Consider the following 12,006-nt stretch of genomic DNA (forward strand, 5'->3'; position numbering starts at 1 on the left):
AGGCCATATCTCAAATGCTAAAAAAAATTTGGGATTTTGCTACAGTGCCATCTCAAATGTAAGATGGCACTGTAGCTGGGTTGTAAAAAAAAAAAAATTTTTTTAATGTTTTTAACCCGGCATTTCTCTCTCATCAGTTATTATTTCTCATCTTTTCTCTCTCTTCGTTCTCTCTTTCTCCTCTGCTCTGTCCTCTCTTCAGACATACTCTCTCCAATACTCTCTCCGATCCTTTCTCATCCCTTTTATTGCTCTCTTCAGAATTTCTGTTGCTTCGTTCTACTTTCTGCTTCATTTGCTATGGATTCCGATGGGTTTGTTATGGAATTCGATGAGGTTGCTATGGATTTGTGGGTTTCTGTGTTGATCTGGGCGTGAGGGTTATGGGTTGATCTGGGCATGGTGGTTGGTTGGGCGTGGATCGGCGTGAGGGTTGCGTTTGGATCGGCGTGAGGGCTGGGTTTGCTGGTGAGGGCTGGGTTTGGATCGGATTTAGGGGGGGTTGTTTGATCGGCGGGGTGGGTTTGGATCGGCGTGAGGACTGGTTTTGCTGGTGATTTTTTGGATCGGAGTGAGGGCTGGGTTTGGATCGGAGTTAGGGTGGAGGCGTTGTTTGATCGGCGAACGGGTTTGGATCAGTGGGTGGGTTTGGGATCGGCGTGAGGGATGGAGAGGGCTGGTTTTGCTGGTGATTTTTTTGGATCGGAGTGAGGGCTGGGTTTGGATCGGAGTTAGGGTGGAGGCGTTGTTGATCGGCGAACGGTTTGGATCAGTGGGGTGGGTTTGGGATCGGCGTGAGGGATGGAGAGGGCTGGTTTTGCTGGTGATTTTTTTGGATCGGAGTGAGGGCTGGGTTTGGATCGGAGTTAGGGTGGAGGCGTTGTTTGATCGGCGAACGGGTTTGGATCAGTGGGGTGGGATGGGATCGGCTGGGTTTTTTTTTTTTTTCCTTGTCTGTTTTGTGCCTGAGGTTGAGGGAGAGAGACGAAAAGGAACAGAGAGAGAGAGAAATAGTAAAAAAATAATAAAAAAGAATATTTAAATAAATTGGGAAAAAAATAGAGTTTTGGGATGCTGGGTGAATTGAAAAATGTTATGTTATAATTGATAAAGTTGCTTTTTGGGTGGTAAAATAGGATAGGATGAGATTTCTGGATGTGGATGCTCTAATAGAGGCTAACCATAATCTAATATAATAAGAAACACCAATATCAAAGTCTTAAAACATATAGGCTAACCTGGATTATTGGAAGAGAAGGCAAACCAAGATCCTCACGCACATTCCTGATGAGCTTCTCCATGTTCCCCTGATACGCCTCAGCATCATGCTGATGCGACGTGTCACTCTCTCCTTGGTACCAAAGCAAACCCCTGATTTCCCCACCGCCTTTCACGCTCTCTTTCGCTCTCATCACCATGCTCTCGTACAAGTGCTCCCCACGCGCCCACTCCTTTATGGCGGTCCCACCCACAGCGCAAGGGACCAGCCCCACGACCCCCACGCGCTCCCTCACCGCGTTGGCGAACGACATCCCGGGCCCCACCCCGCAGACCTTCTTGGTGTCGATGTCGGAGTGGAGCGGCTCACGCGCAGCCTCCCAGTGGCGCGTGGCGCTGAATCGGAGGATTGTGGTGGGGTTGGGTTGGCACTCTTGTGGAACGACGCCGTCCCATTTGTGGTGTTTGGTTACGCCGCCGCGGCCGGCCATGTTGCTCTGACCTGACAGGATGAAGATCTGTTTGGTTTGTGGGGATTCCATTTCTGGGTTTTGTTTTGAACTGGGAATTGGAGTTTCCATTTCCATGGATTCACAATTCACTATTATCACAATTTGGGTGTGGCAGCTAAGTTTGTTTCAAAGAGCTTCAACTTCAAGCAACGTAAAAACTAAAAAGGAATGAATATAAGGTAGGTAGCCTAGCCTTGATTGGGNATATATATATATATATATATATATATTATGTTGAATGCAAAATACATTATATGTTTCATTACATAAAATTTGTAAAAATAGAAAATATTTTTAAATAACACATGCACTATTTAACCTATAAATTTTACATTATATTTTTATAAAATAATTATATTATATTTTCTCACATATTGCGTAGGTTTGCAACTAATATAGGTAAAACATAGGGATTCTCAAAAAAATAGATAAAACATAGGATGTTTGACTTTTGATTGGCCTCACAGTATTGTGCCACGTAAGCTTTTAAGGCCTCACAATTTTCACAACATCATTCTAATTTATATTTTTAATTTAATTTAAATTATATTCTATATTTAAATCCTTAATTAGAATCTTAGAACGACATATTTGATTTAAATGGTTAATATAGAATTTCATATACAAATACAAACATAATATTTGCCTAATACTAAAAGAGTCCAAATTCGGTAAGGAGGGGGTGTAAAATCTATGTTTTACACTATCCAATAAGAAATTGTTAGATCAGCTTTTTACTTAAAATTCAACAAATCATTCCACAAATAATAACATCTCAATAAACTCATAGTTAAATTTGAATTTCAAATGAGTATTAGAATTGATTGAGTTGGAAGAAAGGTGGTTACTCATCTTCTCTTAGGTTGTAGAAAGTGTTGTCCCTCTTCGTAGGTGTGACTGTCCTCTCAAGTACCAAGGTGCTTGTGGAGCTTGTAGGGTTTTCTTTGTTGGGTTATTGGGAAATAGTCATATAGGTTAGATCCTTCAAAATACTGGTACAACATTATGGAGGAGCTCTCTAGGTCTTGGGGTAAATTCACTTTGTCTGAAAAAGAGTATATAGGCATAGTTCTACCAAAAACACCAAAAGTGAACGAGTTTATACTAGCTGCAAAATTCTACACTCCTCAGGCTTTAAACATGGAGGCAGTAGGCAAGACTTTTAAACTTCTGTGGAGGTGTAGTGATGGTTTTAGGATTCAAAATCTTAATGACCATAAGCTGTTGTTTGTTTTTATGATAAGCGTGAAGTTAATCAGATTATGGTGGGTCAACCTTGGAGCTTCGACAAACATCTAGTGTGTATTCAGAAATATGAAAATAGTATTCCGCTGCAGTCCCTGAAATTCAAGATGAGGATGTTCTAGCTAGGAAGCACGGGTGCGTTTCGGGATTCGGGTGGGGTGCGGGGGCGGGTGCGGGACTCGGCAATTTTTGAAAAAAGTGGGTGCGGGTGCGGCGGGACTCGGCGATTAAAAAATTATTAAAAATATTTTTATTTTTATTTTTAATATATTGCTAAGTATACTTTTTCACATTATATAAACATATACCAAATTTAAGAGCAATAGTAGATAATAATTAAAACATGATGTTCATAAATTAAATACAACTCACAAGATTGAAACTAAAACATTTCATAATGTTCAGAAATTAGAATACAACTTACAAGTTTTTGATACTTGAATTATTGACAGAGGTATTAAAATAGGTAGAACTTCTTAAAAAAAAAGAAAAAGAAAAAAAGAAGCTTAGTGGCTGTGGGTCACGTGTTTGGTCAGAGAGCACAAGAACTTCCCATAAATTTTAAAAAAAAAAAATGCCTTAGTGGCCGTGGCTCACATGCTTGGTCAGAGAGCACAAAAACCAAAATAAAGCTTTACCTTATGTACAGAAAGTAAAGCCTTTTAAGTGAAAGGCATTTAACAAACTTATCAAAAAAAAAAAAAAGGGAACCGCTAGGCTCTGGCGAAAAGAACGGAAGAAGAAGACGAAGAAGCAATGAAGAAGAAGAAGAAGAAGAAAGGGGTTAAGGCCGGTGCGTTTTGCACTTTTTTTTTTCTTTTTCTTTTTTTAATTTCGGCCTGAACCGGCCATATCACCCGAATCGGCCCGAGTCGGCCCGATTTGAGCCGCGTCGGCGCGAGTAGGCTTCACCACGTGGCAGGACGCGGCCCGACGCGGCATGGACACGCGGTCAGTGGTGTCCGATGCGCGTCGCCGCGTCCGATGCGGGTGCGGCGCCTCTGGCGCCACACCCGTGCTTTCCAGTGTTCTAGGTTCAAGTTCACGATATTCCAATCCACTACATGTCTACAGAGGTGGTTGAAACTATCTATGAGAATGTGGGGGAGGTGTTGTGTTCCATTGGGGCAGAAATAGAGGAGGGGGAGCAACTTTTTTAGGGTGAGAATTTGGGTGGACATCTCTGCCCTTGTGCAGAGGGAGATTATTAACTTTCGTGGAAGGGAATAAGTCATGGGTGTCGTTTAAGTATGAACGATTACCAAACTTATGCTATTGGTGTGGGAGGTTGACTCATGCAGATAAAGATAGTCCGCTGTGGATTTAGAGTAAGGGTACGCTTACTGATGATCAGAAACAATTCAGTTCATCCATGAAAGCGCCACCTTATAGACCTTCAAATCAAAAGTTTATTTATGTCCCTAGCTTTTATGATAAATCTGGGTTATATGAAGGATATGTAGGAAGTTCAAGGAAGAGCTGTGAAACGCAAAGGAGGAGAACAGTGCACAGGTGGCGCTGGTGGAGGACAATGCTCAAATGGAAACTGAGGAAATCGCAGAGGACTTTAATGCAAACGTTACTAAGCAACGTATTACAGGTTTGAATTCAAATTTAAAGCCCGTTGATTGTCAGGTAGTTAATGCTGATGAGAATTTCTCTCATGTAATTAACTCTTAAGATATAAAATCTCCATCAGAATTAACAGATGAGCAGCGTGATTCGAGGAAGATTGATGGAGATAATTATGGGAGTTTTGGTGTACTGAATGATGGGGAGATTTTATCCAATTATGGGGATTCTGTTACAACTTGGAAGTGCCACATGAATGCCCTAATAAACTTTTTCGATAACGCATTGAAGAGATTGATGAGGAATTAAAAAAATTTGAGTCAGCGAGGAAGGGTGTAGCAGGACCTAAACAAGTCCAACCCAAGAATGTCTCTACATTAGGTGATTGTCAAAAACGTGGCCTCACAAGTTTGCATTCAACTGAAACACTGCAAGTTGATAGTATTAAGAAGGTGAAAAAGCTTATCCAAGTCCAGAAAAAAGCTCCTACTTGGACACGATTACAAAAATCCAAGTCTGATCAAACATCTTTCTTAGTCGTGGTGGTGGGACAGAAGCAAAGTCTGCCAACAGATTTCTGTGTTTCAGAAACACAACAGAAAAAACAGATGGTCACCAAGGGGAGGAATATCACAAAAATGAAGTGGTGGAGGCTGGTGTCCAACCCCGCCAGGGACATGAGTATTTTATATTAGAACTATCGAGGGCTTGGGAACCACCAGATAGTTCAAGAGCTAGGGAACTTGGTCTGAGCACAAGATCCTGCGATTGTGTGTTTAGCCAAGACATTGCTGCTTGAAGCAAGGCTAGGAGGAATAAAAGAAAGATTACAAATGGGGGGTTTCTTTGGAGTCTCAAAGGTTACAAATAGTGGTGGTTTAGCTCTTTTCTAGAAAAAGGATGTTGTGGTTGACATTGATCCTCCTCTTTAAATCATATTGATGTTTTAATCAATAAAGGGAAGGATGATGAGTGGCGATTTATGGGATTTTATGGTGTATCGGAGACTCAAAGAAGGATGGAGTCATGGGACTTGATACGAAACTTACACAATCGGTTCTCGGTTCCATGGCTTTGTGCAGGTGATTTCAATGAGATTACCAAGACATTGGAAAAAAAGGGTGGGAGATTAGGTCCCTATTTACAGATGAAAATTTTTCGTGATGCATTGGATGAGTGTGGGTCGATGGATTTGGGTTTTGTGGGAAGTAGATTTACGTGGTTTAAGAAGTGTGTTAATGATGTTACTACTTGGGAAAGATTAGATAGAGCGGTGGCAACTGCTGATTAGTTTGATAAATATCCTGCTACACAAGTTATGGTGTTAGAGTGTGGTTCTTCAGACCACAAACCAGTCCTAATCATCCAAATGGGATACCTATGAAATTAAATAAACCATGGCGCTTTGAACAAATCTGGCTTGAGGATGATGGATGTCATGACACGGTGGCAGGAGCATGGAGTGAGGGCAGTGGGGATTTACCAATAGGCAAGGTGGTCAAGAAGGTGGAAAGATGCCAAGAGAAATTAAAAAGGTGGAGTAGATGTTGTTTCAGGCTTTCAGCAATGTCACTTGGGAAATTGCAGAGAAGAAGAGGCAAATGAAGAAAGTAGAAAAAGCGGCTCTTAATGGAAGTAATGTGGCTGCCTTGGTTAATCTGAAACAAGAGCTAGCGGGTTTATTAGTGAAGGAAGAAAAATTATGGCACCAACGATCTAGAACTCATTGGATGAAATTAAGTGACAAAAACTCTAAATATTTCCACAATAGAGTTTCTTAAAGATATAGGAGGAACTAGATTTTGGGTTGAGAAATCAAATGGTGTTATGTGTATAGGTGATGACAATGTCCCCAGTTTGTTGGAAAATTTTTATAAGGATCTTTTTACTCCTTCAAACTCGTGCAACATGGAGGAAGTAATTCAGTACACAGGTTCAGTGGTAACTGAGGAGATGAATACAGAGTTGGTGGGGGAGTTTTCACGTTATGAGGTTGATATGGCTCTGAATCAGATGGCACCTTTGAAAGCACTGGGACCGAATGGGATGCCCCCACTCTTTTATCAACATTATTGGCAAAGCATTGGAGATGAAGTGTCTAAAGCAATTTTGGATTGTCTGAATACCAGAAAAATACCAACAGGTTTGAACCATACTTTCCTTACTCTTATTCCAAAAGTGAAGAGGCTTGAAAAGTTTATGATTTTTGACCTATAGCTCTTTGTAATATTTTGTACAAACTAATATCCAAAGTGCTTGCAAATAGGTTAAAAAAGATTTTGCCATTAATTATTTCTAAGTTTCAAAGTGCTTTCTAAGCAAATAAAGCTATCTCAGATAATATATTAGTGGCATTTGAAACTTTACATCATATGCAAACAAAAAAATCTAGAAAAAAAATGTTATATGGCAATGAAATTAGATATGAGTAAGGCATATGATAAGGTTGAGTGGAATTTTCTAATAAAAATTATGGAGAGGATGGGGTTTCATTCAAAATGGATTGGTTGGATTTATGAATGTGTGAGTACAGTTTCCTTCTCTATTATGGTGAATGGGGAACCAAGGGGTCATATAGTACCATCTAAGAGGTTGAGACAAGGGGACCCTTTATCTCCATATCTCTTCCTACTATGTTTTGAGGGGTTAATGGTATGATAAATCATGCTGTTAGTGAAGGAAAAATTCAAGGATATTCTCTTTGTAGAAATGGTCCAAAAATATCTCACCTATTTTTTGTAGATGACAGCTTGTTATTTTGTTGAGCTAGTTTGGAGGATGTCACAACTATCCGAAATATCATGGAGGTCTATGAAACCACTTTTGGCCAGCAAATAAATAAGGAGAAAACTACACTCTTCTTTGGCAAATCTCTTAGTGACATGGCAAAAAATTCCATTAAAGAGCTCCTTGGGGTGCCGGAGATAAAACAGTATGAAAAATATTTGGGGCTTCCAACAGTAGTTGGCAGAAATAGGAGAGCGAGCTTGAATTATATAAAAGGTCAGGTTTGGAGTAAATTAAAAGGGTGGAAGGAAAAACTCCTATCTCAAGCTAGAAAAGAAGTGTTGTTAAAAGCGGTGGTTCAATCTATACCCACCTTTGCAATGGGATGTTTCAAACTCCCGATAGGCCTATGTAGGGATATTGAGACACTAATACGGAAATTTTGGTGGGGGCAAAGAGGAGAAAGAAAGAAAATTCACTGAAAAATTTAGGAAACACTTTGTAAACCCAAGAAAAAAGGTGGATTGGGTTTTAAGGAGTTGGCTAAGTTCAATAATGCTATGTTGGCAAAACAAGTATGGAGACTTATCCATGATAAAAACTCCCTATTTTATCATGTGTTTAAGTCAAAATACTTCCCAAATGGCACTATTTTTTATGCAAAACAGTCTTTAAGGTCGTTTGCTTGGAAAAACATTTTGAAGGTGAGAAAAGTAATATCCATAGGTGCAAAATGGATAGTCGGGGATGGATTGTCCATAAGTGTATTTAAGGACAACTGGATACCAGATGCTTCGGGTGGGAGAGTAACATCTTTTGCATTGGCAGGGGATGCCAACATGAAGGTGGCTGACTTGATTGACACTAGTCTGGGCTGTTGGAAAAATCAAAAAATTGATGAATGCTTGGTGCCATTTGATGCCCATAGGATTAAAGCGATTCCTCATTGTGACATTCCACAACCTGATTAATATTAAGGTGATTCCTCGTTGTGACATTCCACAACCTAATTTATATTAAGGCTATTCCTCTTTGTGACATTCCACTAGAAAGGAATGGGATATATTGGCTAAGTTCAATAATGCTATGTTGGCAAAACAAGTATGGAGACTTATCCATGATAAAAACTCCCTATTTTATCGTGTGTTTAAGTCAAAATACTTCCCAAATGGCACTATTTTTTATGCAAAACAGTCTTCGAGGTTGTTTGCTTGGAAAAACATTTTGAAGGCGAGAAAAGTAATATCCATAGGTGCAAAATGGATAGTCGGGGATGGATTGTCCATAAGTGTATTTAAGGACAACTAGATACCAAATGCTTCGGGTGGGAGAGTAACATCTTTTGCATTGGCAGGGGATGCCAACATGAAGGTGGCTGACTTGATTGACACTAGTCTGGGCCGTTGGAAAAATCAAAAAATTTATGAATGCTTGGTGCCATTTGATGCCCATAGGATTAAGGCGATTCCTCGTTGTGACATTCCACAACCTGATTTATATTAAGGCGATTCCTCTTTATGACATTCCACTAGAAAGGAATGGGATATATTAGGTAAAATCCGGGGTATAGAGCCTTATGCGAAGAAGCAAGGAGTGGGGAAGCATCGGGTTCAAACTCAAGTCTGCTAGGTAGGTTTTGGTCGAGCATATGGAAGTTAAACGTGCCGGTGAAGGTGAAACATTTTCTTTGGAGAGCATGTTCAAACAGTTTACCAACGAAAACAAATTTGGTGAAAAGGAGAGTGTTGATTGATCCGGTCCGTCATTTATGTGGCTAAGCTGATGAAGACACACACCATGCATTATAGGGCTGTGAAGTGTTAAAACAAGTATGGGATATATAGACTTCAACTAGGTAAATCAATTCGAAGCATCACAGGGGTCATTCCAAGACTTGGTGGCTAGAATTATGTCGAAACTGAGAGTTCATGAAGTTTTTGCAACAACAGCTTGGTTCATATGGTCTCACAGAAACAAGTCGAGATTGCAATACCAATCGGTTCCACTTAACGGCATTAGAGAGGAGGTCTGCAATTTTCTGCAACTGTTCAGCTCCTGCCGTGAACATTCTGGCAACACCAAGGTGGTGAGACAACATAAATGGCAACCTCCAAACCTAGTTGAATATAAAACAAATTTTGATAGTGCTATGTTTAACGAATGTAATGAAGTAGGCGTGGGCATCGGGTTACAACAGTCCCACTTTGAAGGAGACTGGGAAACGGTTATCAAGGGGTTGCAAGGGGTTGGCATGCACTTCTCATCTCTTGGTCATTTGGTTAGAGAGACTTTATTTCATGTTAGCTCCATGTGGAGTTTTTCTTTCGCTCACGTTATAAGGCAAAGTAATGTTGTGGCACATGCTTTAGCCCAAAAAGCAAGATTATCTTTTCCTTTTTCTGCTTGGATGGAGTCTGTTCCGTCTGACATTGACGTTTTTGTGTGTACTGATTTTCAAGCTATGGAATAAATAAAACAAGTATGCTGTCGTTTATCTCAAAAAAAAAAAAGAAAAAAAAAAAGAGTTGATTGAGTTGGGTTATGGTTATTCTTTAATATGTAATATGATGATATGGCATGTTAGGATTAAATGGATAAAACTTAGATTTTCCTCTATGTCATTATAGAATTTAATCTCATATTAAAATATAAAATTCAATATACAAACACAACAATAATAAAATAAATATCAATTAATAACTATTTTCAAATTTTATATTTAAAAAAGTAAATAAATACGAGAATAAAAATCATATTATGTAAAAAAAATTATGTATCGCATGAGTTACCAACAAATTTTTTTTTTTTTTTGAGAAGCTAGACCAGAATTAGGCCTAGCAGAAACTATTATTGCTTAAGGAACATCAAAAGAAAGAAGGTGAACAATGTCATCCGGAACATCTTCAAGCCAAACAACAAGACTCGAAGAATTTTTTGCTCTCTTAGCGAGAGCATCAGCTACTACGTTACAGTTACGTTTAACATGACAAAACTGGAATGAGTTTAAGTCTGAAGCTAAAATCCTGATGTCATCTATAATGTGCCCAAAGTCAGGGTGGTCCGAATTTTCCTGGGTGATTGCTTGGATCACTTCTGCAGAATCTCCTTCAAAGATCACGTCAGAGAGACCTATTTCCTTAGCGAACAGCACTGCCCTGCAACATGCCAAAGCTTCCATGGTTGCTATTGAGTTGGCCAACAGAATTGGCATTGTTAGAGCTCCGATTGCTTCTCCCATGCCGTCTCGAATGATCACACCAATACCTGCTGAGGAACTGATCTTGAATACTACAACGTCGAAGTTTGCCTTGAAAAATGGATACTCTGGAGGTCTCCATTGGTGAAGAGGAACAGCTGAGGGGGTCGTAACAAGGGAGGCTTGCACCGACAGGAATTCTTGAAGCATGGCCCCTACCTTGGAGCTGATACAATCCACAGCAACTGTTGGGTGACCATATCTCATTGCATTGCGACGGTTCCACACAGCCCAGGCCACCATGATGAATAATTCCTTTCTGTAATCCTCCTGTACCTGCATAAAACAATCCAATAAATCATTAAAGCTCTGCGGACAAGCTAGAGAAGTAAGGTGAGCCCAAGATAGAGAACCCCATACTCCCTCCAACTCTTTGCATGCCCACAGAGCATGAATGGTGTCCTCAAGTGTAGACTTGCATTGCTCACACAAATCAGAGGTGGTAATATGCCGATGTGCCAAGTTAGACATTGTGGGGAGAGCATTGTTGCATGCCCGCCACGCAAAAAGTTTAACTTTGTTTGGCACTCTCAAACTCCACAAACCCTTCTAGAACTTCCTTTGAGAGGCACCATCCGAACTGCCTGCAGTTTCCAATCTATCAAAGGAGACCAACAATTTGTAAGCACTCTTGGTTGAAAACAAACCATTGGCTGTTAAACCCCAAGTTGGTCGGTCATGAGGTAACCTGCTGCTAAGTGGGATACCCAGGATGATTAAAGCTTCATGCGGGAGGAAGGAATTTTCAATCACATCAGTTTTCCATATACCAAGGTCTTGGTTAATCAGAGCACCAACCTTGGTTTCGGGTTGAAGAGATGGAAGGGGAGAGGTAACAGATCTGTTAGACTTAACGGGCAGCCAATTGTCTTCTTTAATCCTAGCCGTGTTCCCATTCCCAATCCTCTAAACCATTCCCTTTCTAATCACATCTCTAGCACTTATTATGCTCTTCCATGCATAAGATCCGCTGGATGAATCTTTTGCTTCAAGGATCGAACAATTTAGGAAAAATCTAGCTTTGAACACACGGTGGCATAGAGATTCCGGATTGTTGATCATTCGCCAAACTTGCTTAGCGAGCAAAGAATCATTAAACTTCTCTATCTCTTTAAAACCTAACCCCCCCTACTTCCTTGGCCTCACATAGCTTCTCCCATTTTACCCAATGAACCTTCCTATTATCACCACTATAACCCCACCAAAATTTTCGTATAAGAACCTCCATCTCCTTAACCAACCCTTTCGGAAGTTTGAAACAGCTCATCGTGTAAGTTGGGATAGCCTGAATGACAGACTTAATGAGCACTTCTCTACCTGCTTGAGAAAGGATTTTTTCCTTCCACCCTTGGAGCTTCTTCCAAGCCCTCTCTTTGAGATAGATGAAACTTTGCTTTTTTGCTCGACCTACAAGTGCTGGCAACCCAAGGTATTTTTCATATTGGCGAATAGCGGGCACACCCAGAAGCTTTTGAA

The 12,006-nt window shown here is 40.3% G+C and overlaps 1 protein-coding gene across 1 annotated transcript; it reads right to left on the minus strand.

Moving 5' to 3' along the window:
• Nucleotides 1-1,170: 1,170 nt before the first annotated feature.
• On the minus strand, nt 1,171-1,924 carry LOC136065857 (probable carbohydrate esterase At4g34215). Its single transcript, XM_065769623.1, has one exon. It carries the CDS (start codon nt 1,803-1,805, stop codon nt 1,212-1,214), a length of 594 nt encoding a protein of 197 aa, XP_065625695.1. The 5' UTR covers nt 1,806-1,924; the 3' UTR covers nt 1,171-1,211.
• Between the last annotated feature and the right edge of the window lie 10,082 nt (nt 1,925-12,006).

The sequence above is a fragment of the Quercus suber genome, unplaced genomic scaffold (assembly GCF_002906115.3).
Source record: "Quercus suber isolate HL8 unplaced genomic scaffold, Cork oak 2.0 scaffold_1232, whole genome shotgun sequence".
NCBI classification, from domain to species: domain Eukaryota; kingdom Viridiplantae; phylum Streptophyta; class Magnoliopsida; order Fagales; family Fagaceae; genus Quercus; species Quercus suber.